The sequence below is a fragment of the Malassezia globosa genome, assembly GCF_000181695.2.
Source record: "Malassezia globosa CBS 7966 chromosome Unknown mgl_sf_15.1, whole genome shotgun sequence".
NCBI lineage: Eukaryota > Fungi > Basidiomycota > Malasseziomycetes > Malasseziales > Malasseziaceae > Malassezia > Malassezia globosa.
In genome coordinates this window covers 83493-111280 of record NW_001849855.1, presented here as the reverse complement: position 1 = coordinate 111280, position 27788 = coordinate 83493, and the positions used below count along the sequence as shown (strand labels likewise).

Here is a 27788-nt window from a genome sequence, read left to right as displayed (position 1 = left end):
CAAATGGAAGATGCTTGATACACTGGCAGGACAATGCACCGAGGAACGATGTTTATAAGATTGCGACATGTAGCAGAACGCCAAGTACGGGACAGACTCCCAAAAAACTTCCATCGAAAAAGGAGGATGGCGTCATCTTTGCCATTTTCGACACTAGGAATGATCACTGTAACTTGATTCAGTATGCCAAGTCAAACATGGCAGTGTCGCTTAGCTAGCAGGATGTCATGCTTGCAACTGAGCCTACAGATATCAAGGCTATCGGTGTAACTCATTAAGCATGAGTCGCCTAATCGCTGGATATGAATATATAGGTATGTGTATAATATAGTGACCTAGTTGTTCTGCCTCAACGCGATTAAGGTTTCCAAAATAAACCAGTGCAAATAGTTTACGCTGACTTGTGCTCCTATAACTCTGAGACCACAAATCCGAACTTTAAACGTCACATTAACACATGTGCTCACACGTTGTACATTACCACTCCAGTCCGCCTCTCCTCACTCTAACACTAACACTAATCATAATCCATAAATTATCCTGACACTATTAGTTTAGCTGCCAATCCTTAACTACAATGCGCAGTTGCTCCTTAGGCAGAACGAGGCCAGTCCGGGCATTTGAGGTCTCCTTCAACGCCTTCTTCCTTATCTTCCATCGTCTTCAAAATCGCATAGCCCTCGCTGTCCGTGTTCCATACGTTTGACACAGAGCAGAACCACGCATGCTTGTCCTTCGCATCGTGTTGTAACCCAGGGCAAATCAAATTTCCAACAGCATCTCCGACATGACCCTTGTGTCCAATACCCGCATTACATCCTTTCTTATTTTTCCGCGTCATTGCGAACCACTGGAATCGCAACTTGTCATCCACCTTTGTCGAGCACTTCTCAAGCTTCACCGTCGAGTTCTTGCCCTTAGGGTGCATCTCATAGTATGGACCTCCGTACGGCCCATCATGGGGATATTCCTTCACCCACGAATTCGTTGTCAGGCACTCAGTATCGTTCGATACGCTCCGCAGCTGCCCAAACCACAAGTCTTTTGTCGTGCTGTTAAACTTGTCCGATGTTACATTACACGCATAAAACCGGAACTTCTCAAGTGGATTCACGAATCCATCGTACGGAGTCTGTTCTAGTACATCTTTCTGAAGATCGTAGTATTTCAGTCGGTGGTATGACGCCGGCTGCTTCGCTGAAATGACTCCCATTTTACCAATCGCATGGCATTCCAGCTTGTCACTTTCATTCTTCCCCGCTCCATACACACTTCCCAGCACGCATGCTGCAATCAATGTTGTCGCAGTTGCAAACTTCATATCCGTCAAATAACACTGATGTTTCAAAGTACCACGCACACGCACTATTTATACATTCTGCTGTGGCGGGTCCAAGCTGCCAAGACAATCATTAGCGCCGGAGTTGCGGATGGAGAGTCTCGCACATGCCACTTCACCTTCTAAAATCGCCCCACTATTGGCTAATTTTCTCAAGCCATTTTAGTTTACTGCTTACGGCAGTGGGTTGCATAAACAATCGTGTTCCAGGCAAATCATATTCGCTTATGTTCATCGACTCCGCCCGTAAAGTTAGCGCAGCACAGTTCCTCGCTTACGTCCTGACACGTTATTCTCTCCATAGTTCATAACACAATGGACAGCTCTGCAGACCATGTACGAACAATTGTTGACTAATGATAAGAATGGTCGGTCTCCCCCTTATGAACCATTCAGAGGTCAATGCGACTTCACGTAATATAACGATTGGCTGAATTTGTGCCGTCTTACGACTTTTTGTCCATCTTTCGATATGCTCTTTCGCACGTTATACCAAGCATTCATTGTGTTTACTGTAGTTTCAGGTGTTATGCTCTCCCATCTCAGCTTTCATCCGCAAGAGTTTTTTTTTTGTCTCCTCGTTCCATACCGCCAGCGTACTAAACCATGCACGTTCGGCAAAAAAAGCCTGTTTACTGAAACTAGATTTTCAGTGCATTCCAAAAAATATCGCAACACGTTCAGTAGTTTCTCAACTGATGCTGTAACATGATACACGACCTGTCAAATTAATATAGGGAAAGTTTGTTTAAATGCTACGGAACGGCAGCATCGAGACTGATCTATCATGAGGTGTGAAGAATGATGGACTTGAATCTAAACACGTTTGTTCTCTTGCTTATGATAAATATACATCCAATATAGTAGTCCATTTGAAAGAATGTGATACTAGAAAAAGCATCGAAGCAGTTCGGTATATCGGTGTACTCGCATTTTAAACATATCCGCATGTTCGAACACTGACATTATCGTCAACCAAGATTGAAGATTCTTTCAGCATTGCTCGCTCTCTCAACAACTCTCATAATGCTCGCTATCTCTTCCGCCCATTTTGCACACATATTATTATTCGGCTTTGTCTATATCACAATTTGGCGACTTTTCCAACGGTCTACACTTCCCGAACTAACATCTTGAACCGGCCAAAATTTCTCATGTGTTAAAATACCTTGCCATTTAAGCACACATCTTGGCCCTTCCATGCTCTGCATATTTTCATAATGCCATGCACTGTGTTTTCTCATCTGTGCTGCTTATTTCATTCTCCCGTAGTTCTCGTTGGGATCTTTGTTTCCCTTTTTGTTTGCACTCTTACAAACTTCTAATTATCACGTCTTTCATTTCTAATCCCATTTTTTTTGCACCATGTGCCTCGGTCGTCGTCTTTCCTTGCGGCATTCTCCCATATGAATTTTTGCCTTCAAAGTCTTGCTTCGCTTAACCTGTTCCTACCATGGATTAGCGTAAAACCCCTTAACAAGCACATCTAAAGTTAGAAGGGGTCACTTCCGTGTCATTTTCAACCATACTTCTTGTCGCGTCGCGTTGAGCAACAACATGGTCGCCATTTCTTTTCATTCCGCCATGTCTTAGAGCCATCAAATATTTTCTTCATGCAATTTTTCATTCCTCCCGCCCCCTCCTCTCCGGTTTCTTCGCTATTCCCGCACCAGTAGTGCCTGGAATAGGTTTTCAAAGCTCCAGGGGATGCATTTTTCTAGGAGCCAGATTTCATTCGTTCACTTTTCACGCTGGTCCAACTTCCGCATTCGTACTTCGCTCCAACACACTTTAAGTGCTAATCTTTTGTGTATATTATGTATATCGATCACCATATCACCGTTTTGAAATCACCTTTAAACGCCGGATTCGGAGTCGCGTTGTTGTAAAGGCGCATTCTTTCTTGCTCAGATTGTCAACACCTCCAAAGTTTTCGAGTGATGTTTTAGAAATAACTTTGATCCTAAGTCACTCAGAAGTCTGCTCTCACCCATCACTTTATGCATACTCGCAGGGGGGCGAGTTTTCGACGAGAAAGCAATACGCATCGTCTAGGAGAGCTTGAATAGTATCCATCAATGATCCAGAATGTGTATTATTGGTTTAATTAAACCCGTTGTAAATAAAATCTACTTCGCTGTTCAATAGTTTATGTTAATCTGATAGCAATGTAAGGCACTCAAACATTTGTGACATTCTTAAGGATGTCTGACACTTAGCAGCATCTTCAAGTGATCGCGCCTAATTCTAAACATTATTTAGAACAATAAAACCATGATACAATGCGTCAATGCATCTTCTCAAATTTATGACTTCTTTCGACCAGTTGTTTTATTTCATGGCGTGATGAACACTTTATGCCTCTACCTAACCGGCCTCGGATGGGTTTTTAATCAACACGGACTAGTAACTTGTTTTACCCTCCACCATAATTGTTACATGATCTAGTTCCGAATATTTTATCTGGCCGTCAGTTTTAGCTCACTAAGCTCAATTGCCAATCTCTGGTATGTTAATTTTAGGACTCCTCAAAAATCATTTCGTGCCTATTTCTCGCATTCTCTAAATTTGATTTATATTAACTTTGAGTTCCTATCAAACCTGGAGCTGTCTTGCCGTCTCTACCTGTATTGTTCTGGACCCCAATTAATTGATGTCCTCATACCCTGTTGAACTCATGCCAGCTTCTCTGTCAGTATTTTCTTTTGTATTCTAGTAACACTCTCGGCACCATGAACCCTACCATCTCGCTTCGTCCGACCAATCGCCTTATTAACCAACATTAGAATAATGCCATGCAAAATTGACCGGGACTTCATCTAGTCATCTCTAGAGGCTACTTGATTTTTAACTGCCTGATTGGTGAGCCAACGTTTAACGAATGAAAATGCCGCTATATGCACTGTATATACAGTCTTGGGTTCCGATTAGTCTGCGAGCTGAATGATAGATGCGTTGAAAACCGCAACAAGATCATGGAGGCCCTATCGACTGAATCAGACTAAACTCGCAAACTTAGGTGCTGCGGCTGTAGCTTGAAATTAATCGAACTTCGAAGGCTGCTCTCGTTATTCAAGCAACAATATTTTCTACCACCACCAAATCGACTAGGATAAGATTTACCGCTAGCTACACTCTATAATTGAAGCTTTTGCTCAAGTCTCTGACAGCCATTATTATTTGAATGATAACATTCGAAGACTAGATTACTTTATAACGTGCATCCGTCTTTAATTAATTTAAAGACCACATCTGCCACAAATAGTTCGTCCGTAGCATTAAAAATTAATCTGCTACTGGCTAAGTTCGTACCTATATAGCCAGTTATATCCATTTATTACTTGAAACTGATTTTTTGAACCAACAGTCGAGTAATGCTGTCACTTTCACTGTAGTTTTGGCCTTGATGAGGTCGCACAACTTTTGCTGGTGAAGATTACGTTCATTTCTCCTCGCTCTGATCTTTAGGTCTCTGTCGTATGGATCGTTTCCCTGTTATGCAGCGACTGTGGAGTTCGGCTACCTAAATCATCCTTGCATTTTGCCTTTTGCCTTCTAAAGAATGCGCTATCCCTAATTCTGTACCCCAAACGACGCGCACTTTGCACTTGATCTTCCAATCTATAATTACTGCTTCTTGAATCGAACCTTTAGTAGCCATTCCCTCAAAGCATATCATTAACAAAGCTTCTACGTAGTGGTGATTTTATACAGTGGCACATACAATCATGGGCCTCATGCAAGCTCACTTATTCTTCAAAACATCTTACACTGCTCTTTCAAATAAGGCGGCACGTTCAAAACCTTGTGGGCTTCCTCAGGAGCCTGCAGCATGACCATTGCTAGCCCCGCAGACAGGTGCCAATCCATATGACAATGCATGATCCACGCCCCTGGGTTGTTTGCTCGGAATCGGATCGTCACACTTCCCCATGCATCAACCGCGACTGTGTCCCGTCGAATTGGATTCTTCTGCTCTTTCACGTCAGGAACTTTCGGTGTTTGGCCTTTAGTTCCATTGGCCCGGTGAACTACTTGGAATCGAGTCCCATGCATATGGAAAGGATGCACATCATGCGAGTCGTTAAGAATCGTCACCTCAACCATATGATTGTAAGGCGCAATGACAGCGTTTGCCTTATCGCCGTATACGCTCACATCTGACCCATTCTTGCTCATCATGGTCAGCATTGCCGGCCTACGCGGAGGCACAAAAGCCGTCTCATTAAAGGCTGCAAAAGGCATCCTGTTCTTGGACCCAACTGTCGCCACCAATGTCACCCGTGTGTCTGGCTCTACTGTCTCGATCACCTCTTTCGGCACAAATAATGTGTCATCCATGGGCCGTATTCCCTTCTTGCTTGCCTGGTCTTCGTTGCCCATTTTTACTCCTTTTCCTCCATATGACACAGTGCTCGTTAAGTTCAGTTTCAAATCACCCACTTTCGAGAACGTCCCGCGTTCCATGTTCGCATGGATCATCCAATTTTTATCTGTTTCATTTCTTGCCTTGACCAACACACTGTATCGTTGTCCTATTGCCACTTGAACCGAGTCAATAGGGTATCGCTCCACGTCCACGCCATCCACCTCAATAATGTCCATGTCGTGCCCATCGATCCAAAAGTCAAAGACAGACGCTGCCGACATGTTGATCAATCGCAGTCGGTACGTTTTGCCTGGCTCAAACGGTAATGTCGCATTCTCATTCATCCCCGGCATCGTCCTCGCTTCTTCTCCCTTCTTTGTGTGTGCAAAGTACATCAGTCCAGAATCCGGCGTCGGATATCCCCCTCCCTTTACAAAGTAGTCATGATGCAGAATATAGCCATGCACATGATGATACCAGTCGGCAAGAACCACTGTGTAATCATCATCGTATTCATACACCTCTCCTTCAGAACGGTGAATAATGAATGGTGTCCGAAGGCCATCAATATACTGACCCTTGTAATGCCCATGCAGCCAATATGTTCCCCACTGCTTGGGTGCATTCTCACCACTCTTTGGCGAGTTCAGGATTTCGTGGTAGAACGAGTATCCGTCGGGCACGGGGCATTGTGTCACACTGGCAGCACCATCGTAGTAGTTGACGTTCGTGAAGAAGAGTCCGTGTCCATGCAGTGCGGACGGCCGTCCATCACCAAACTTGTTGGTAAAGTTGATGTGCACAAAGTCGTCCGAGTTGACACTGAGAGGATCGGCAGGGAACTTGCCATTGATGCCGATGGCTCGGCGGGGAAACTTTCCATCTGGGTTGACATCATTGACCCAGCCAACGCTCCATTGCTTGCCGATTTCGGCGCCAAAAGCCGTCGTAGCTAACAACGCCACCAGTCCAGACGCTGCTCTCATGTCTTAGTTGAGTCTGTCTTAACAACAAACACCATATGACACTTATCCTTCAACATGCCATTTTGGACTTCATTCAAGTTTGAAAACGTGAACTCAGTGTTTCCATTTTTACTTACACTCAAACAGAATGATTGGCCTCCATTTCCCCTTAGATTCTACCTTTCGCATTGTTTGGCTCAAGGTCATGGAGGTCCGTTGCTGGATGTCCCAATTACTTTTCGTCTAGGTTGTGGTTAATGAAGTCTGCTCACGTGCGATTGCTAAAATAACTACGATGACATGAACTCGCCAACTTGGCCCTGCGCTGTTTAACGAGTCCGCGCAGTCCACGTAATATCCATAGTCATGAAGAGAGTTGAAATTTGTAAGTGCTCGCCAACCTGATCCTAATTTCCTTTTTGTGCTATATAGTCGAAGGAGCCTGGGACTTGAGGACTTTCTGGCACGTCATATCCCTTTGGGTTGCTTCATTGTACATATCTTTATGTCAAGCCTGGATGTCCTGATAATGTTACATAATTAAACTAGTTTTCATGGTCCTGCCAACGCAGACGCAACTACATTAATGATAAAATGTGTCTGGGTTTGTCCTCGCCACTTGTACATTTTGCTTGGGGACCTTCGTGGACCTCTTTCTCAATAAATTGAATTTTCTAATGGTCACTCTTAGGGTTGAGATTATTATATCGTTTAAATTGTCCGTGTTTGACGTTTAATAAGGCTTATATATCCATGTATTTGAGTGATTTTTGTAAAGCTATGAGAGACGGTACCGTGCCACTACCAAGCATAATAACTGACGTGTGTCCTTCACAATAATGTGAGATCTTGTCCTTAAACCTCACTGTGTTGTAGCGGTGCATTTGTTTTTTCTTTCGAAAAGTAATCTCAGATTACAATTAAGTACTTTTACTGTCGCTCCATTTTGAAATTATAGAAGTTTCATGTTCGATTCTCACACGTTGCATCAATTCAACGGTCGATGCGGGGATGTAACAAACACAAGTGGACAAAGGTGTCTCCCATAATTCTTGGTCACATACGAAAATGACGTACTAAGCTGTGTCTCAAAATGAAAACTCGAATCACCCCTTAATTTGATTCTACCAGAATCCAAAACGAGGCGCTATAGGATTGGCTCGTCGATGCTAGGCGGTACAACATGCTTGAGCAACTAGTTCCAAATCTGCCTGAGGAGGGCATGTGTTCTATCTATCAAGGATTTAGTGCGTGAAAGCCATTGTTACCAGTCATCTCTACAGTTTACTGGGTGGAATGTGATGTTCCGGGTGGTCCTAGGCCTTGTCTGACCAAGACCAACTCGCGGCCTTCAAAATCTGCATGAGCAACTTCTCATGAGTATTTCCAAGGACTTATCCGCGGAGTTTTGCGAGACTGAGAGCAAATTACGCCATGGACGTGACGTGAGGGCTTAGGCCGCGTTATTAAACGTTAATGAAACGTGCGTCATTCAAAGATGCTGCTTTCACAAGTCCGTGCACCAAGTACCAACATCCACCATGGAATACGTCAATCTTGGGCGATTTTGTTTGAAAGTTTCTAGTATCATCTTGGGATGTATGTCTTATGGTGAAAAGGACTGGGCTCAATGAGTGCTTGAAGAGCCCGAGGCGTTGGAGATACTGCACCATGCGTACCAGAGAGGAATTAATACCTGGGACACGGCCGATGTGTACAGCTACGGCAGGTCAGAGGAAATCGTAGGCAAGGCGCTGAAAAAAGTACAACATTCCTCGCAAGCGTGTAGTCATCTTGTCCAAGTGCTTCTTCGGACTCGAAAAAGGCTCTGCCGAATCGGCGATGGGCCTCAAGAATGACGGCGAGTTTGTGAACCGGATGGGTCTCTCTCGTAAACACATTCTTGACGCAGTAGAGGCAAGTGTGAAGCGCCTCGGAACGTACTTGGATGTTCTTTGGATTCATCGACTCGATCGAGAAACGCCAAAAGAAGAGATTATGCGGGCACTGAACGACGGAATCGAGTGGGGCTGGGTGCGGTACATCGGCGCAAGCTCGATGGCTGCGTGGGAATTCCAGCAGCTTCGAAACATTGCGGAGAGGCACGGATGGCACAAGTTTGTGGCAATGGAAAACTTGTACAACCTGCTGTACAGGGAAGAGGAACGCGAGATGATTCCGTACTGCCAGAACACTGGGGTTGGCCTGACCCCTTGGTACGCATTGGCGTCTGGGACGCTCGCGCGACCATGGAATGGGGATAGTACAGAGCGGTCCAGAAATGACACGATTCGTGGCGTGTTACTTGGCAAGGGAGAAGAAGCTGACAAGGTCATTGTCGACCGCGTGGAAGAAATTGCCAAAAAAAGAAAGGCATTCTCATGGCACAAGTCAATTGCTTGGCTGCTAAGCAAAAACTGTGACACCTATTCTTGGTTTAGGTAAGACAAGTCGCGTAGACGAGGTGGTTGAGGCAGTTAGGGTCAAGTTGACGAACGAAGAAATTGCGTATCTGGAAGAACCGTACCAACCGAAACGTGTAACAGGGTACTAATGAAATGAAATTGTTTCTGTCTTGTCCGTAGTATTGTAGGTTTGTAACATTTTTGAACTGTTACTATCAACAAGCTTTGGGGTGACAACCTGCACAAACGAGGCCTGATCTACCGTATCAATTATGTTTGAATCCAAGGCTCATGAAGCTGAGACTTCGAAGTGATAGTTTTATCTATGTGTGAAGCAAAAAAAAACTTCATATTATAAGCATAGTTACCAGGCGCAAAAAAACCTACGAAAAGTCTTGCTGTACGCCAATTTTTCATGTACTTGTTCAAGTGTGGATGTTATTATAAGGCTTCCAATTTTATCAGCGCACGAATGCTTTGAGTCGATCATAGGTGCATCTATCTTTGACATTCCTTGGTGATCAAAGTTTGAATGGCACTGATCTTCCAAAGTCTTGTCAAACGTTGTGTAACTGACGCACGGAATGTTGAGGTCAGATAGAGCACATTTAGCCAGCTCTCCATAGTATGAACGCAAAATTTAAGTTGCTTCATGACATTTTCGCCTGATGGGCGCACTGACGTCAAGAACTTGCTCCAAAATTGAATACGATCATGAGGTATGTGAAGAGGCTACATCTCGTAGACTCTGAACTCTTTTTTTGCCTGGCATTTTATAAGGATTGTACAATCCGTTGCGGCGTGACTGTTGTTCTCGTCTACGCTTCGATGAATTAATGTCAACTTGAGGGAGGGATTTCCCTTTACTAACTACATCAGATCAGGTTCTATATGAAAAAACAATGCATTTTGCTACCAAGCTGACGGGGTTGGTTTCTCAAAGCTCGTTAGATTCTTATTTGGGCTGTTTGTCACCATCATTAGGAAGAATAAGAAAAAACTAAAACTGTCGTCTGTTTCAGTGCAAATCTCTCTATAAGTTACAGTTCTTGCATATCTAAAACCCTGAGTAGCAAGATTATGCTCTGATTTATTCTGCTGTATGTGATGAAACCTAAGCGGTCTTCCTAGCTTTGCCGCACGCTGTCCGCATAACAGGTGCCAAAAAGCTTTGTGCGGTTCTACCAGGATAAAGGCGAATTTTATCTTCTCAACATAATAGTGCGATGAGTTCATTGCGCATTTCATCGTCTTCATCTGAATGAAATACCATTCTAGAGCTTAAGAGTTGTATAATTTTCGAAAGTCCTGCGAGAACTAATGATGAATTCATAAGAATGGTAATCAAGATGTGCGAACTCAAGTTTTCGTAAGAAACAGCCTGTAGCACTCGAGCGAAAATTATACAAAAAGTTCTCTATTGGATAAAAGAAATTTTCATGGTAGAGGTAGGCTCCATGCTAACCAAAATTGTGTTTTGTATGTCCAAGCGAATGATTGGGTGCCGTCTTGGAACATTAACCGTTTTCATTGTATTAATCGAGCGTCGTATTCAAGGTCTGGCCTAACATGAACGTAGAATTGAAAGAAACTTTAGATCATTTCATATTTTAAAACTAATCACGGCATCATCCATTCAATTGCTGTTAAACTCATGAGTAAATCTCAACAACTGATATACGTTTCCATCAATGGGACTCATTTCATTAATATCAATGGCGGGAAAACCATAGTACAGTCGGGCTTAAAGATTCGCGCCTTCCAATATGCATGAATATTTTTGAATTTCAGACGACTGACGTTCTGACCATTTGAAGATTTTTAACGAATAGGCTAGCTTACCAAATTGAAAGACGTATTTCAAGAGGATATAGTATAACCAAGCTGGCGAATTGTAAACGCGATTTATGCGCTACTGAAGTATGGCTTCGGAACGATGATGCTAAGTAATAGCGTGGCGTTGGGCAAGACCACAGTTGATCTGTGCGGCGAAATTGATCTGTTTGTTCACTCTTATTGATCGCGCAAGGGCCTAGGACAAACCCCACGTGGTTTTATCCAAAAAGTCCTCGCTGTTCCCTGCATTTTGGCGTTCATCTGCAGCAAGTGCGAATTATTGCACGAAATTGCACTATCGTCGGGACGTCATTTCGGAGAAATTGCCATGGACTAAAAGCTATAAATTGGGTCCCTGGAATTGAATCTCAGGGACCCTCCCATATCTGAATCATGCCCGCATCTGTACCCCGCCGTGCTTTGATCGCCGTCACCTCTGCTCACGCCCAGCTCTATCCTAATGGAGGTGAGACTGGTGTGTTCATCACAGAAGCCCTTCATCCATTCGAGGGATTCCGCAAGGCAGGGTTCGAGGTCGATCTTGTGTCTGAGACGGGAAAATACACACCTGATGCGCTTTCTATGACCAAACCATGGATTACCGACGAAGAGCTTAAGGTTTATGAAGATAAGAACTCCGAATTCCGTCAAAAGCTTGATAATCTCAAGAAGCCAAGCGATATTGACCCAACAAAGTATGGCTTGTTTTTCGCCTCCGCCGGTCATGCAGCTTTGATCGACTACCCTGACGATAAGGGTCTACAGGAAATTGCGTCCAAGATCTGGGAAGCCGGTGGTATTGTGTCCGCAGTGTGTCACGGAGGCGCCATCCTTCCCGGCGTCAAGGACCAATCGGGCAAGTCTATTATTAGCGGCCGCAAAATCACCGGCTTCACAGACAAGGGTGAAGAGGAACTTGGTGCGCTTGCTGAGATCAAGAACTGGAATCGTCCTACGATCCAAGAATCGGCAGCATCTGCAGGTGCCGAATATGTACATCCCCCAGGTCCCTGGGCCCCATATCAAGTCACTGATGGTCGACTTGTCACCGGCGTGAATCCACAAAGTGCCACGGTCACTACTGAGGCCGCTATCAAGGCTTTCGATGCTCTTTAGTCATGCACTTCATACATAATAACCTAGATATTCTAAGTGATTGTATTCTCCCGCTAGCGAGCCACTAAGAACTTAACGCAAAAGCTATATGGAGGCACTTATAACCTCAAGCGGAAGGCGGTCATACACACATACATTTTAACATAATTGAATAACGTAACGTTCCCATAACTAACGAACCTCTATCATTAATTTTGCTTAATGGTATCTTATCGTAGGTCATTCCCTGACCGCATCAACTTCATAAAAAATGTTGAGTTTACTTGCAACCATTTGGCACCTTGTCGGCAAGGTAGATGTGCTCATCCATGTTGTAGAACAGATTAGCCTCAAAGTGGGCGGTGTGGTCATTGTTCTGACCAATGTACGACTGTGTCACATCGTTCTTGAAGCCCATTTGCGACAGAAGAGGTGGGCATGTTGGCACGCCCTGTGAAACCGAGAACCACTGCCTGCGAGCAGTCTCCTCATCACTCGAGCACTTCTCAAGAGTAACGCGACCATCGTTGTGCGAGGTAATAGAGACGAGGCCATCTTCATTCTTGGTCACAGATGTGCCAGACGTCACGCACATATTCTTATCGTCCTTGCTGCGGAGTTGACCGTACGATGCACCGAGGGCGGCGCCAGCAAACTTGTCTGATGGCGCTTCGCAAGTATAGAACTCAAATTCCTGCGTTGCATCATCCGAGGCTCGAAGCACCTTAGGACCGCTCGAACCGGCCTTGAAGTTGAACTCGTACATATCCCTGTGCTTAGCACCACCGTTGTGGCCAATGATCTTGCCAGTCTTGCCGGAGGGCTTGCACTTTAGACCGTTCTTGCTAGATGGAGCAGCCTGAGAAAGAGCGAAGAAAGCAGCGGCGAAAACAATTGCAGAAACTTTCATTTTTGATAACCACAACCCTGGAGCAATCTCTTCATGTAGCCCATTCTTTGCTCCTTTTATAAAGCATTCTCAAAGATCAGATTTTTTTTGCATTCCTAGATTCTTAGCACCGTGTGAGAAGTTCCAGGAACCAAACTTAAAGTTACATTCGTCAAACGATTCATTCGCTATAGCAACTCCATGCATAGTTTTTTTTAGCAACCAGATCGATCTCGGAACTAGTTAAAGGAGCCCCTTTAGAAAATTTCAACAAATGCAAACATCACTGGATGTCGTAGTTCAGCACGTGTCGAATTCATGCAAAAAAAAAATCAAACTTAACCTCATGGACAATCTACTATTGGTCAAAAAGTTTTACTCTCGCATTGAATGAAAAGTTTGAACACCGTGTCGACAATTGATTCGATGCTGCGAGGCCAACAGGCAATGGAATGCGTTGAGTTTGAATTCATTCCAACACGATGTATAGCTGAATCGTACAGTGAGTCGTCCGGGTGAATAGGTCCCTTACACGTTGGATTCTCGTTCTAATGAATAGTAAATTCCGTGTGCACTTTAACTGCTCTGCACTTCGCGCAGCTCAAATGACTGGTAGAGATCGATAATGACTACCCGTCGAAATACTGTGGCGAGAGCAGGGGATCCAATGTCAGTTCATATTCCGATAGCAATTGTGTCTACTCGCATGAAGAGCACACTTGCTGTCTTTACTACTGCCATTTGGGTTTTGCGAGTAAAGCTGAGACGCATTTGGTTGTCAACGGCGACAGGCCACCAAGATCGAATTTCATTGCGGTAACGGCACTCCTCTCGATACTAGATTCTACTCTATAGATCGCTGTCATCAAAGATTCAAGGATAGAGGTCCTAGATTATGACGTACGGCTGCGATATCGATACATCGCCTGCATTGTAACAACTTTTACCGGTCGTTTTGATGTGTTACGATGTGCAAGTCTATAATCACTCGTTCTTCGTAGCCAGACTCCGGCATTTGTATATAGTCCTTTCTGACGAGTTTTTACTACCAGTGTTCATAAATTACTGCACAACCCGAGTGTGTATTGGCCAAAGCATTCGCTGAATGCATTCGATCTTGATGCGCATTCGGTAAAGGTCATAGCAAATTGAATCACCTATCTTGAATTTAATGAAGCATTCACATCTAATGCTGACCGTATGCCGGCGACACGTACTTTCCATTTTCCACAATCACGTTAACCTGTTTTTGCGGCTTGCCAGACCACAAGTTCTCCAGAATCTCTTTCGTTCCAGCCAGGTAGCGTGCCTGGGCATCAAGCGACGTGCCCGAAATGTGCGACGTCATAGCATTACCACCACCTAGCGTCGGGTTCCAAATGTTACGCATGCCGCGCCATGGATGATCTTTCTCTGCAGGCTGTGGAAATGATACATCACCACCATAACCATTCAACTGTCCGCTCTTCAAAGCATCCGCAATGTCTTCCTTCACACAAATAGCTCCCCGTGCCGTATTCACGATCCAAGCTCCCTTTTTCATCTTGCTGATCAGCTCCTTGTTGAACAAGCCCTTAGTGCCTGCATGCAATGGTGCATTGATCGTCACAATGTCGCACTGACTAACAAGTTCTTCGACAGAGGGTACATGACGGACGCCCATCGCTTTCTCAGTTTCAGAGTCGGCGCGGTTGTAGTCATAGTACAGCATCTCCTTCATATTAAATGGCTTCAAGCGCTCCATAATAAGACGCCCGATACGACCAAAGCCAACTGTGCCCACGACCTTGCCTTCAATGTCATACGAGTTTTGTGCAATTTCTGCCACATTCCAATCGTTCTTTTCAGCGTACTGCGTGTGCGCTGGCACAAAGTTGCGCACAAGCACTAGGATAGTCATAACGGCATGCTCGGCGACAGATGTCACATTCGAACCTGTGACTTCATACACACCAATTTTGCGCTCATTGGCTTTGTCAAGATCAACATGGTCACTTCCAACACCAGCAGTGATGCACGCCTTGAGCTTTGGTGCCTTGTCAATCCGCTCAGCTGTAACATAAGCCGGGTGGAAGGGGGTTGTAATCACAATATCTGAATCCTTCAGTTCTGTATCAAACTTTGATGAAGAATCATCCTTGTCGTCGGTGACGACAAGCGAGTGACCCTTGCTCTCGATCCATTTGCGCAGACCGAGCTCATTCTCTACCGTTGCAAGGAGTTTGGGCTGGCGCTTGGAGGCTTCTCCACCGCGGTAAAGTGCGGCGAGAACTTTGTCAGAACGACGCGCTGATACCGAGAAGGTGCGCGTTTGCAAAGCACGCATGGCAACAGATGAATTGAATAGGAGCATGTCTTCTAGTGTATGTTGGATGGGGAGAAGATCATCAAGAAGCTGCAGCACCTGGTATAAGTAGCCACTAGATTGTAGTGATGTGGTCCGTTCGCAGCAGATGAGCACCGAGACGACCCGATATCGGGAAGATGTGCATGTGAATGCATTCTTAATCCCTTTAACCGCGGAGTTTTGCTCCGACGTGATGGCCTGGAATTTTGGGATTTAAAAATCTGTGGTGACACCACGCGATCATCGGCAAGTACGCGCGGATAAATTCGGATTTTCATATAAGCTCTCGATCTCGTTACCCATATGGCGTGCTTAATTCCGAGGTGGTTTAAGGTTAGCTGAGGCCACTGATTTTTAACTCCTCGGGATGTGTTTTTGAATTAGAGACGAGTCATAAAAATTAGTGCTTGGGTACATGTACTCTATATGATCTGATCACGGTCATATATTCGACCGGTTCATTTATAGGCGCCACGAAAAAATGCCACTGGCGCTTGAATGATTAAACTTTACACTTGGTTGACCCAAACCGAATCTGTACATCTGGCCGACCCGATATGGTGGGGATGTGTTTGAATAAAACTAAAGCTCAGATGATCACTAGTTGGCCTGCTGTCTTGGCTCTTGGAGCATATCCACGCACGATACTAGGAAAGATCTTCTAATAAATCACTTAAACGGTCCAATAGCGAATTTCATTGTACGCCAAAAATCCTTTTCCAAGCACGTGTTCCTTGTCCCTATCGTCTCAGACGACATAATCTTATTCTATGACATGACCAGAATTGTGCGACTTACTAGTTCTTTACACTTGCATGCAAGCGCTTGTGCTTCGACACATCCTGTACATTTCAGAGACACTCGAGGATGTCAACAGCGCAACCACCGCAATCTTTAGCGAAGCTCGAGATGTCGCTAATGCAAACCTCCTTGGTCTTGTTAGGGTTCGAGGTAGCGCATTCAGTAATGCTCTTGGCGCAGTTGCCGCAGGCGGAGAGAATGTCACCGCTGCCAAACTTGCAAGAAAGGTCGCCAGCCTTGATGTTGGCTTCGTATCCCTTTACAGAGACTTTAGCGAAAGCAACAGATGCAAAAGCAGCAGCGAGAACGAGGGCCTTGTACATGGTGATAAGAGTTGAATTGACGTTGAGGTGCTGTGTGTCCTCACGATGAGTCGCAAATTTATATCTTCATGGTCATTATCTAGACATGTTCCATTTTCATCTTCTCGTTTTTTGTGCGTAAAATCTTACCCGTTGCTTCAACGTCATTGGGTCAATCACCTTTCTTTCATCAAGAGTTTAACACGTGCTGATTGTAGCTCATACTATGTGGTCGGTTATATGCACGGCTTGACCCTGACGCTTAAAATTAACCGAGGGTTGATACATATTACGTTTCTGACTCTTTGATTGGTGCAATCAAACTTAGGAGTGAGTGCACTTCCATTATAGTCATACTTTGCACCGAATAACAATGATGCATAGTGTGTTAGCACTTAGATGGAGTGAATGATGCTCCGGTTTCGACGTTTACGAAGCTTCCATGAGAGAAGCATGTTGTGGTGCTAACTCGTGGAAGACCAGAGTAAATAAATTTGCACAACCGCACGGTGTTTTCGGTAGCCCTATCTGAACGCGAGAATTTGCTATTTCTCGTCTTTTATTTCTATGGACTAGAGTGCTCGCTGTATTTGCGAACGAAGCACGATCTGTTATAACTGATTTTGACAAAATGTAGCAATAATTTTACCGTTGGCTTGTCAGCTCATTAAAAATCTTTGTCGAATCGATAGCGACTTTGGAGCTCCTAACTGTTTTACTCTTTCGGAATAACTTAGCATGTCTTGGTTTTAAACAATCAGAACTCTTACTTAGTTTCGCAACGCAAAATTACAAATTCCGCAAAGACCGGTATCGGCGGAGACTCAATGTTGCCAGAAGTTGGACATCCAAATGACATACGCCTAGGAATCTGAATCCGGACTCTGTCCATTCGGGTTGCACGTGACACATGTCAAGGAAGGGCGTCCAACATCATGCGCGTCATACATAATTCGATCTGATCGCGTCAACAAAGTCATTTATGCCTAGGCACCCTATTCAGGCATGGAGTCTATCATACCTGATGTTCCCGGTGTGCCGGTATCAGATCCAATGCAACTGGAGTTTTTAAGAGATCATGTTCGAAACTTGTGCAATCTCAGATCGACTCGGTACGTGTTGTACTGAACTTACAGTAGCTTTCCAGGGTCTCAACCAGTGTCGTTCAATAAATCATCTCTAGACGTGCTACTTCACGAAGAGTATGTTCTTTTGCTACTAAACAATAGCTTTTGGGTATGCGAAAAGTCTGATGGTCAGCGTGTACTTGTTCTAATTGTGGTCCCTCCAGTGACAGGTATCCAAGAAGTTTATCTGGTACGTGCGCTGAATCCCATTGACCTTTAGATCGACCGGAAGAATGTGTATTATCGAGTTCATGGTATATATTTCCCGCCGTTACCGCGTGGCACAGGAACAATGATGGAGCCATTCCCATTAACCAATACACTCTTGGATGGAGAGCTTGTTGTTGATACACTGGCCAAAGGTCAAACAAAGCTGAGGCTTTTATTATTCGACTGTCTCGTTATTGACAGCATGAACATAACAAATCGTCCATTGAGTAGGCGATATGCCAGTCTACAGATGCAACTATTCCCAGCATTCCGTAAATTCATGCAAGGACATCCAGACTTACAGATGATGCTTCCTTTTGAAATCCAGGTGAAACCAATGGATCTAGCATATGGAATTAGCGCCGTGATTGAGCACAAAATACCTCATCTTCTCCATGGAAATGATGGGTTGATTTTCACCAGCTTTGAAAGTCCCTACGTGTTTGGAACAAACTCCAAAATCCTGAAATGGAAGCCGCCGCATGAGAATACAATCGACTTTATGCTTCGTCTGCGCTTTCCACCTGATTTTGAGGCTGATAAAAGCGGAAATACACCTGATTATTGTGCGAAGCCCTTGTTTCAGCTGTGGCAGCATGAAAGCGGTGATGTGCACGTCCCATTCGATTGGCTTGACATGGACGATGATGAATGGGAGCGTTGGAAGGAAAGTGGGCAACAGCTTGATGAGCGCATTGCTGAATGCGCCTGGCACCCTCCCGCATCAGGCGATGAGAGCATTTCAACTTGGCACATCAAACGCCTGCGAGATGATAAAATTACCGCTAACCATAAAACGACCATATCCCGGATTCTCCAGAGTGTGCGGGACGGTGTTTCAGAAGAAGAGCTTATAAGTCTTGTACCAGCTATACGTGAAGCGTGGAAAACACCAGAACGTGAATCTCACAGAGCGGAATTGTTTGGGCCATCTCGGCAAGTACGTCGTAAATCATGTTTCAAAGGTCTTGGTGGTCCAGGTGCCCCGCTGGTTCGGGGTGGGATGCCAAATATTAAGCGTTAAATATGGGATTTCATGGTAGATTGCCAATTGTAGTACTTAATTATCATTACTGTTTCATTCGAGCTGGGACCCAGCGTCGGATTGTCACTTCTTTGACACGGAATGCTCCTCGCTGGAGTTCAGTGACAAGCCCTTTGGGCGTTGACAGTGCTTCGATAGAGCTCTCGTTGATGGGGGGAATCAACACGTGTGCCAAGACAAGTGTCTCCATGTAAGTAATTAAGACGTACCTTTTGGACTTGTGTATTGACTCGGTTCATCATGCTAAACCAAATCCATGACTTTTCACCGGCATTATGGTGCCGCATGAACGGCGATCCTTCTCTATCTTGCTCATTCTCGTACTCAGGAATCACAAGAACTGAGAACTCAGCATGACTGAATACGGGTCCCCGCTTGTATAATAGAAAGTCCACGCAAAACTTTGTGCCGCTCTTGACGACCCATCCCAAGCTGCGGAAATGGTGATATACGACATACGAAAGAAGAAAAGGGTTATCTGGTCGAACCCACTTTAGCTGGTTGTGCGCGTCGAACCGAGGGAGATATGAAATCATGCACAACTGATAAAGCGTATCGAGCGATAAACACTTCTGGTTAGCATGCAAATTGGCACGTACATGTCCATTCACATCATGGACTTCTAGACATCCAAGCATAGCGGCCAGGAAAAAGGCTTCGATCATTGTGAGTTGAAAGTGCTCAACATCTTGGCCGTCTTCTTCCTCCTCCTCTTCAGCATGTTCTTCTTGTTCATCTGTATCCACTTGGGTAGACTGGATGTCATCTGAAAAGTACTTCAGTCCCTTAATGCGAGAGACACCAGCTTCAACAATAGGCTTGTCTTCATCACCACGCCATAGCTCGCCATCTGCGCCCCTACCCAATGTATCGTCGTCTCGAAGCTCGCCGCCCAAGGCTGTAATGCCATCAGGCAGCTGAATACCAGCACGAACTGCTGCTCGCGCGCGCTCAATTTTTAATAGTCTTCGCTCTTCACGACGCCGTTGCGTCATTTGCTCCGCTGTGATTATACCACGTTGCCGCGCCTCTTTTTCAGCAATTTTTCGAGACGCCCATGTAGGCTCACTGCGACTCAGACTGCCCTTTCCAAAAAAACCCTGCGTCCACAACTTCAGTGCATCGCCTTGATCATACATCCATACAGATCTTGTGACAGGATCGTACCACCCAACATAAAGCGGTGGTGATGGTGATATGCTTTCATGAATCCAATTCGCCCATTCATTGAACCAATCCCACCAAGAACGTGAAGCGACTTTTCTATTTCTTTGCACTGAAGAATGTCCTATTGGAAGAGGATTCCCATAGATTTTGCGCTTCTCTTGTGTGGACTTCTTACCCGCACCTTGGATTGTGCCTTGTGTCGTATTCATATACTGACGATGACTCACAACTTGTGGCGGATGTCAAAATACTTGTCTGATCCTGCTTTCTTTTTCAAGCTACTCCACATCGCCCTGAGCCCCATCACTAAGACTGGAACATGTCGAAATACTCGCTGAATTTGTAGTATGAAAAAAAACGTCAAAATAAACTGGTATTTTACTTAGGGGGAAGGAATTACAAGAAAATCTACCATGTACAGCGAAAATAAGGTTAGTTGAGACATCCTACACGACCAGCGCCAGAGCAGCTCAGCACGTCAACACCAAGAATCCTGATAAACATCAACTTCATCACTCTTCGATTAGGACGAAGTACTGTGGTGATGATGCTTGGAGGACTTTGTCGATGAACTTGGCTTGCTCGAAGACTTTTCCTGCGTGTTAGTGGTTGATAGAGATGATGATGATCCTTTGACTCTCTTAAGACTAGCATTGCGACCCGATGGAGAAGACGTAGAAGACGAAGACTTGGTGTTAGAATATGTAGGAATGCAATGCTTTTCGAGCGCTGAACCCACCTTGCTAGCCGATGGGAATGGTCGCAGTAGTGGCGGCAGGAGGCTGCTGTCATCACCGTCATCATCATCACAGATGATGTCGTCATCATCATTGTTATCACTGTTACTCGAGTGGGAGTTGGAATTTGAATTCGAGTTCGAGCCAGCGCCAGAGTTCGAGCCAGAGCTGCCTGAACCAGAGCCAGATTTCGAATTCGAATCAGAATTGGAGTTTGAACTAGCGCTTGAATCCGAGTTCGAGTTCGATCCAGAACCTGAGTTAGAATTTGAGTCAGAGTTTGAGCCGGAGCTTGAGTTGGCATTCGAATCCGAGTTGGAGCCAGAACCAGAGCCAGAGTTCGAGCCCGATCCAGAGTTGGAGTCAGAGTTCGAGCTTGAGTTGGCATTCGAGTTCGAGTTGGAGCCAGAACCCGAGCCAGAATTAGAGCCCGATCCAGAGTTGGAGTCAGAGTTCGAGCTTGAGTTGGCATTCGAGTTCGAGTTGGAGCCAGAACCTGAGCCAGAGTTAGAACCCGATCCAGACTTGGAGTCAGAGTTCGAGCTTGAATTGGCATTCGAGTTCGAGTTGGAGCCAGAACCTGAGCCAGAATTAGAACCCGATCCAGACTTGGAGCCAGAGTTCGAGCTTGAGTTGGCATTCGAATCCGAGTTGGAGCCAGAACCTGAGCCAGAATTAGAACCCGATCCAGACTTAGAGCCAGAGTTCGAGCTTGAATTGGCATTCGAATCCGAGTTGGAGCCAGAACCTGAGCCAGAGTTAGAACCCGATCCAGACTTAGAGCCAGAGTTCGAGCTTGAATTGGCATTCGAATCCGAGTTGGAGCCAGAACCTGAGCCAGAATTAGAACCCGATCCAGACTTGGAGTCAGAGTTCGAGCTTGAATTGGCATTCGAGTTCGAGTTGGAGCCAGAACCTGAGCCAGAATTAGAACCCGATCCAGACTTGGAGTCAGAGTTCGAGCTTGAATTGGCATTCGAGTTCGAGTTGGAGCCGGAACCTGAGCCAGAATTAGAACCCGATCCAGACTTGGAGTCAGAGTTCGAGCTTGAATTGGCATTCGAATCCGAGTTGGAGCCAGAATTCGATCCAGAGTCCGAGTCCGAGCTCGTGTCTGAGCCATCATTATGTGGATTCGACTTGGAATTTGAGCCAGAGTTGGACGTTTCTCTCGGCTTGGATGTCGATGTAGCAATGACCGGTGATGTAGTGATCCCTTTCGTCTTCACAGTCTTCGTTGGGGCATGGCCATTGTTACCATTGCGCCCGCCATTCAGTCCATCGATAACAATGTTCTCTCCGTCTTCACCGTGCAGGGTGAAAGTAGCAGCAATTGTGGCGGTGGACGTCCAATGCGACGGCTTCGCCGATTTGGTTTCAGTGATCACGTTGGTTGTCGTACGCATTTGTGTCACGGTCGTCTTTTTACCCTTCTTTGTTTTCGTCACAGTTTCTGTGTCCTCACTTGTTTGGGGCATGAGGATCGTGCCTGTATATGGCTCCCAAGTAGGCTCTTCATGACGGCGACGCGACTTACGCATCATCCCATTTCCACGATGGGGAAATCGGACTCCGTCATGTGCTTTGTAGTGCACCACCTTGGGCTTGTGAACCTTTGTTGCGCGGCGCCCGGATCCAACATCGACGTTCAGAGCTGGAGTCTCGGTAACACGAGCAGCGGCAAGATCTCCGTTTGCGTGCCCACCAACTGGTGCAGCCCAGGCGTAATTTGATTGGTTTCCTAGCACCAAAGCCAAACACACCAGGCTCACAAAAGCCTTTTTCACTGAAAATGTCGAACCAAGATGATCGGTCATGGCGAAAAGTTGTGGGGGATGTGAGTAATCTTAAATGAAGAAAAAGTCGAAGAAGATACCAGCTCTTCTGACGCTAAAAAGGTAATGGATGAGTGAATAGGAGACGGGGGATAGACGGGGGTCTAGAGCAATTCACCAGGAATGCTCAGAGAGGGCGTAAGGAGAACAACGGTCGATTAGGCTACCAGAGCCGAGTCGAAGGGATTTGGGGGGATGAGGGGCAGTTCCATAAGCAATTCCGTCCATCTTTTATGAGCAGATCATACGGCATGAATTCATGTCTTATTGCAACTTCCACTCCGCCTGGACAGACAATATCACAAGTAGATTGGTCAATTCGAAAGGAACATCTACTAATGGTCTGTGTGTACATGACTCTCGGAACAATTTCCAAGTTCTGACTCGTTTCACAACGCGCGTTGCCACCCTCCACATCCTACTGTCTGCCAACGCCGCCGCCTCTTTCATATACACGTAATCGTGTCAGGGTGACAATGAGTGATCCAGAACTGGAAGCGATTCGTCAAGCGCGTCTAGCAGAACTGCGCGCGAGCACAGGAGGTATGCTGGTAAAATATTGAGTAGTACTTACGCTTAGGTGCACGGTTGCCTTCGGCAGCTCCAAGTGGCGTAAGTTCTTCCTCCATGATGGGAGGAGTGGAACCGAACGAAGAACAGGCCGCGCAGCGTGATGAATTAAAACGCCAGATGCTTTCCCAAATACTTGATGGTGAAGCTCGGGAAAGATGTACGTCCACTTTGCTTTAGTGCTTTCGTGCTCATAATCACAGTATCTCGAATTGCATTGGTCAAGCCGCAAAAGGCCGATACTATTTCGGACCTCTTGCTTCAAATGGCGCGATCTGGCCAAGTGAGACAGCGAGTCACTGAAGACCAGCTTATCATGCTGCTAGATCAAGTGGATCAAGCCACTTCTCAAGAGTCTACGGGCAAAATTACTGTGCGTATTTACTTTTCATCTAACTTCCAGGTCACTCGAAAAAAGACACTGAATGATGATGATGACGATTGGGATCTATAGAGTCTGCTTTTTTCTACATACCATCCAAACCAACCCTTTTGCCACTTGATACAGGTACTCCTGTTACTTTTGCGCCGATAACTATGGGCTGAAGCTTCCTACCTCCGCAACACGCCGCAAAAGAACGCGCTTCTCCCAAGAGGAAGAAAAAAGTATGTAAGCGTGGAGCGAGCTCCGTTGGCAAAATGCAGACCAGGGGCACCACGTGCTCGTAGGCCTTCTGGCATCGTTCATCGACGCGTGAGAGCATTTCGCACCGTGGCCGACGGCATAGCATTCGTCGCCATGCCGCGTTTGTACCTACGCATGCCAAAATCCGCGCTTACGCGGTATTTTACATCTTTTCTTGGTTTTATGGACATCAAAGTAGGATGTCAGATCATCTCGTTGTTTTCTCTGTTTAACAAAATTGCAGGTGTCTATGGTATCATTGCGGTGTTTCAAGGCGGCACATTTGCGCAGGTATCGTTGTATATATATTCCATTGCGACGATCCCCTTATTCATATGGGGACTAAATGCTATCAGTGTGGAAAAGCACCAGTCGGCTTTGCGATATGCACACCTGTATTTTTTAGATCATATGATATCTACCGGATGGACCGTGTTATTTGGGGTTTGGTGGTACAATTTTGCGCAGCATGATGGCCGCCCCGTGACAAATTCAAGTCATCAGGCTGGGCTTATGAGCCTGATTGAGTCGCTTGAAGCTCAATACCATACACCTGAAGAAATGGCTCTCCTTCGACACAATACCACCAGCGCGGATACACCTGAGGGTGCAGCTGAAATGGCTCTTCGTACACAGCGTGCGCGAGAGATTTGGCGTGCAGAGCGTGGATTTGCTGCGAGCGTCTTGTGTGTGGGATGGCTGATTAAAATCTACTTTGCTGCCTTACTCTATGCGTATGCTTTACACTTGCGTCATGGCACGTACTGGATGCTGCCACTATCAAAATCGCGAAGAGCGAACGCTGTCCATGCTTCAGCACAACATTCTGAACCTACAGAGACAGATGAGATTGCTATCACTGAGGACAATGATGCTGAAAGTACCGGAAACAAGGAATGAAGAGCGACAGAGATGCATGTAGCCTGTTCTCAGTCACGCAGTGCACATGGACTTCAATTGCACTCGTTTGGCTTGCCAGGGACTTGAGAATCACTCTTGGACGGCACCTTCGCGAGCATCACACAGTCTTGGCACATGCTCGTCTAGACCGCTGTCCAGGATGATCTGCATAAGACGTTAGTGATGTAACATGCTCCATTCATGGCTACAAAGCTTCATGTTCATACAGGCATGTCGAAAGCATTCCAATGGATCGATCTGGTAGTGCATCCAGACCGACCTAAATCCATAGCTCTCTTTTTTCCATCTTGCCACTAGCTTCAATCGCCATGCCATTTACAAGATTCGGCAAGACGATCAAATAGTAGGGCGCACACATTCGATACTGACACTGATACTGACAATGACACTGACGATAACATTGACAGTTATGCATTCTTGTCCGCGTGAAGCACACTTTGCTCATGATACCATTTTAAAACTAGTTATCCGACGTAGCGTGGGATACAAGGGCTTTCTTGAGGGTTTCCGCTGCCTCTTCCGTCTTGACTTTACAGCGTAAGTTGCATGGTTTGGCCTCGATAAAGCCGAGGAACATTAGGACATTTTTTTCGCGTGTAACTTTGAGACCCTCATACAATGAAAAATTCAACACGACATTGCCGTTCACGGCGTTTCGTGCAAGAACACGAGACTTTTGTGTTGTCCGTGATGTCTTGACTCGCATGATGCTGATTCCCATATCCTGCCACTTACCAGTATCGAGGCGCCAAATCTTCGCACGCACTTCGTGTGCGGTATCTTCATCTTCTTCACCTTCTCCTTTCGATGTCAAGACGTTGGTGCCTGGGAGATCACTTGCTTGTTCAGACGACGAGGGCTCCGATGGTGCTGGTGCTGACGTTGACGGTTCGGCGGCAGCAGGTTGGGCTGACACTGATACAGGTTCAGAGGGGGACTTGAATACAGGTGTAGTTGACCCGAGTGGAAATTCAGGTGGCCCCGTGCTGCTAGCACCAAACGAGAATACAGGGGCCGGTGGTTTCGACTCTTGATATGCAGTTGGTTGGAATGATGACGCATGTGCTTCCTGAGATGTAGAAAGTTGGACGTGCGGCCTGCTTCGGGAATCCTTCGTATCTGACGATGCGGTCTCTCTGGACGCTGGCGCTTCTAAAGTGGAAGCACAATGAGCAGGAGGAATGTTGAATGGAAATACAGGAAGGTGATCGTGGGGAATGCGCAGTGCCTCGCTCTGTTCAGACGAAGCACCAGCAGGGAGCTCTCGCTTTGATGGCGGTGTCACAATACACCACGCTGGGATATCATTAGTAGACGAAGAAATAGTAGATATCGGACTGTCGTGGGACAAGGATGAGGGCAAGGGCTTGAGTTGCGTTTCAGAGGATGCTGTGTTTGGCAAGGGCTTTGTTGTGGCGGCTGAGTCGGCAGCTGACCCTTTAGCAGCCTCCTGCGTGCGCGTATCGTCAGCGCCTTTTGATGAAAGCGAGATAGACGACGCGGACTTCGGGATCAACGAGGTCCTTGTATGCATGGCAATTTCCGGCACCAGAGAAGCATCCGACATAGAGGGTGGTATCGTGTCGTATAATGAGTCTGACGCTGGAACGTCGTTGTCGACTGATTGTGATGTGGGCGTACTCATAGCCAAAGGCGACGGCCGCTTGGGCTTGTTTGTCACATGCCAAAGAGCAGCTGAATCCTTGATCTCTGTGGAACTGCCGCCACCTAGTTCAGGCACAGAAAGGCGTGCGGAGCGGCGCGGCTCCGTGCGCTCGACCACGTCTAACAATGACAATGGTTTGCTATCCGACTTTGGTGATGTCGTCATAGATGCACGATTTCGCGCAGCCTCAAGGGCTCTCGCACGAGTCGATCGGCTCGATGGCTGGGGGGACTTGGATGACCGTGTTTGGTAAGGATTGACGACATCTGGGACGGGCGGCTTTGGCGGCGATGTTGCGACCGGCTGCATAGAATCCAAAACCTGCCGCATTGTCGAGGCGGCTCGCGTCGAGCGTCGAACCGGAACTTCTGGCACTTCAGACACCTCTTGCATGTCCGAAAATTCTGGCGCACTGGCCTCACGATCGACTGTTCGTCTTAGCGTATCCAGCGGCTGTGAAGAGGGAGTCTTGACAGGTGATGCAAACGACACACTGGCATCGTCCGAGGCTGCGTGTGTCTTTCTGCGCTTATCAGACGTTGTCAAAGTAGTATCCCGGGCAAGTATGGGTGCCCGATGTTGAGAAATCGCACTCATGGAGTACGTCGACTTCATGCCTGACCGAGCAGGCGAGTACGCCCTGCGTGTGGAAGTGCCAGGACCGAAATAGATCGGTGCGTGCCTACGGCCTGGCGAGCTCGTTGTACTGATGGCAAAGGGAGACGTTGAGAATGGGACGTTCGTCGCACGCTTCGTTGGCGTTTCGAATGAGCCAGGATGGAATGCCACAGGTGCCACAGGCGAGCGAGTTTTGTTCGCAGCCCATGGCTTGCGTGCGTACGGCGAAGGGTTGGTGCGAAGGGACGTATCTGGCGATGGGGACGCTGGAGGATCCAGTGCAAGTGGCGTCTCGCTAGCCTCGGTAAAAGTCTCGTTTGCATCATCATTACCATCCTCGTCCATCGATGAGGAAGCAGGGGGCTCAGGACCTGTATGATGGAATGGAGATATCCACCCAAACAGACCCTGCACTAGCGACTGTGAGCGTCGCATGCCACCGCTGTAACCACCATGAGCCTGTTCCATACCATGCTCGCCACGCTGATACACCATTAGCTCGTTCCGTCAACCGAAAAATAAAAATAAAAACAAAAGCGGAATGCTTGCACGCTGTGCCGTTTTCTTCTTCCTTCCACTTCTCTCAACTGTAGCACAGCTATGCGACTTTCCAAATCACAGATAGCAATTGGCTTTGACTAGAGCGCTGGCTTCCAATGGAGAAAGGGGGCGGGCGGTTGGCAAAAGATACGTTCGTGCTCTATCGCATGCCGACATGCGTGTAAATCACGTGACAATCCGTTTCGCTCCTGGAGAAGTTGTGTTCACCTGTCGGTCAGTACGTCGGATGGGACAGCTCTAGGAGTTGGACACGCGCGAGCGGTGCCAGAGCGTGCGAGTCTGACGTAGGTCTTTGCGAGGCGGGTCGATCCTTCTTGTTGGGAAGAGGATCATAGAAAAAAAGAGTGAAAGAGAGAGA

The 27788-nt window shown here is 46.4% G+C and overlaps 13 protein-coding genes across 13 annotated transcripts; 5 read left to right on the top strand and 8 right to left on the bottom strand.

Annotated features, from left to right (window-relative positions):
- Positions 1–592: 592 nt before the first annotated feature.
- MGL_4195 (uncharacterized protein) lies at positions 593–1213 on the bottom strand (the record flags this gene model as incomplete). The annotated part of the gene is made up of 1 exon (XM_001728664.1): positions 593–1213. The coding sequence occupies one exon, from the start codon at positions 1211–1213 to the stop codon at positions 593–595; it is 621 nt and encodes a 206-aa protein (XP_001728716.1).
- Positions 1214–5095: 3882 nt separating this feature from the next.
- Positions 5096–6694, bottom strand: MGL_4194 (uncharacterized protein; the record flags this gene model as incomplete). Its single annotated transcript, XM_001728663.1, has 1 exon — positions 5096–6694. One exon carries the CDS (start codon positions 6692–6694, stop codon positions 5096–5098), a length of 1599 nt encoding a protein of 532 aa, XP_001728715.1.
- A 1821-nt stretch (positions 6695–8515) lies between these two features.
- On the top strand, positions 8516–9118 carry MGL_4193 (uncharacterized protein; the record flags this gene model as incomplete). Its single annotated transcript, XM_001728662.1, has 1 exon — positions 8516–9118. The coding sequence occupies one exon, from the start codon at positions 8516–8518 to the stop codon at positions 9116–9118; it is 603 nt and encodes a 200-aa protein (XP_001728714.1).
- Positions 9119–11307: 2189 nt separating this feature from the next.
- MGL_4192 (uncharacterized protein) lies at positions 11308–12030 on the top strand (the record flags this gene model as incomplete). Its single annotated transcript, XM_001728661.1, has 1 exon — positions 11308–12030. One exon carries the CDS (start codon positions 11308–11310, stop codon positions 12028–12030), a length of 723 nt encoding a protein of 240 aa, XP_001728713.1.
- Positions 12031–12289: 259 nt separating this feature from the next.
- Positions 12290–12919, bottom strand: MGL_4191 (uncharacterized protein; the record flags this gene model as incomplete). Its single annotated transcript, XM_001728660.1, has 1 exon — positions 12290–12919. One exon carries the CDS (start codon positions 12917–12919, stop codon positions 12290–12292), a length of 630 nt encoding a protein of 209 aa, XP_001728712.1.
- Positions 12920–14084: 1165 nt separating this feature from the next.
- Positions 14085–15251, bottom strand: MGL_4190 (uncharacterized protein; the record flags this gene model as incomplete). The annotated part of the gene is made up of 1 exon (XM_001728659.1): positions 14085–15251. One exon carries the CDS (start codon positions 15249–15251, stop codon positions 14085–14087), a length of 1167 nt encoding a protein of 388 aa, XP_001728711.1.
- Positions 15252–16096: 845 nt separating this feature from the next.
- Positions 16097–16369, bottom strand: MGL_4189 (uncharacterized protein; the record flags this gene model as incomplete). Its single annotated transcript, XM_001728658.1, has 1 exon — positions 16097–16369. The coding sequence occupies one exon, from the start codon at positions 16367–16369 to the stop codon at positions 16097–16099; it is 273 nt and encodes a 90-aa protein (XP_001728710.1).
- A 984-nt stretch (positions 16370–17353) lies between these two features.
- MGL_4188 (uncharacterized protein) lies at positions 17354–18709 on the top strand (the record flags this gene model as incomplete). Its single annotated transcript, XM_001728657.1, has 4 exons — positions 17354–17460; positions 17488–17550; positions 17578–17665; positions 17696–18709. 4 exons carry the CDS (start codon positions 17354–17356, stop codon positions 18707–18709), a joined length of 1272 nt encoding a protein of 423 aa, XP_001728709.1.
- Positions 18710–18763: 54 nt separating this feature from the next.
- Positions 18764–19869, bottom strand: MGL_4187 (uncharacterized protein; the record flags this gene model as incomplete). Its single annotated transcript, XM_001728656.1, has 2 exons — positions 18764–18772; positions 18940–19869. 2 exons carry the CDS (start codon positions 19867–19869, stop codon positions 18764–18766), a joined length of 939 nt encoding a protein of 312 aa, XP_001728708.1.
- Positions 19870–20420: 551 nt separating this feature from the next.
- MGL_4186 (uncharacterized protein) lies at positions 20421–21760 on the bottom strand (the record flags this gene model as incomplete). The annotated part of the gene is made up of 2 exons (XM_001728655.1): positions 20421–20544; positions 20637–21760. 2 exons carry the CDS (start codon positions 21758–21760, stop codon positions 20421–20423), a joined length of 1248 nt encoding a protein of 415 aa, XP_001728707.1.
- A 1339-nt stretch (positions 21761–23099) lies between these two features.
- Positions 23100–23493, top strand: MGL_4185 (uncharacterized protein; the record flags this gene model as incomplete). The annotated part of the gene is made up of 3 exons (XM_001728654.1): positions 23100–23199; positions 23243–23412; positions 23443–23493. The coding sequence occupies 3 exons, from the start codon at positions 23100–23102 to the stop codon at positions 23491–23493; spliced, it is 321 nt and encodes a 106-aa protein (XP_001728706.1).
- A 285-nt stretch (positions 23494–23778) lies between these two features.
- MGL_4184 (uncharacterized protein) lies at positions 23779–24564 on the top strand (the record flags this gene model as incomplete). The annotated part of the gene is made up of 1 exon (XM_001728653.1): positions 23779–24564. The coding sequence occupies one exon, from the start codon at positions 23779–23781 to the stop codon at positions 24562–24564; it is 786 nt and encodes a 261-aa protein (XP_001728705.1).
- Positions 24565–25045: 481 nt separating this feature from the next.
- On the bottom strand, positions 25046–27337 carry MGL_4183 (uncharacterized protein; the record flags this gene model as incomplete). The annotated part of the gene is made up of 1 exon (XM_001728652.1): positions 25046–27337. The coding sequence occupies one exon, from the start codon at positions 27335–27337 to the stop codon at positions 25046–25048; it is 2292 nt and encodes a 763-aa protein (XP_001728704.1).
- Positions 27338–27788: the final 451 nt, after the last annotated feature.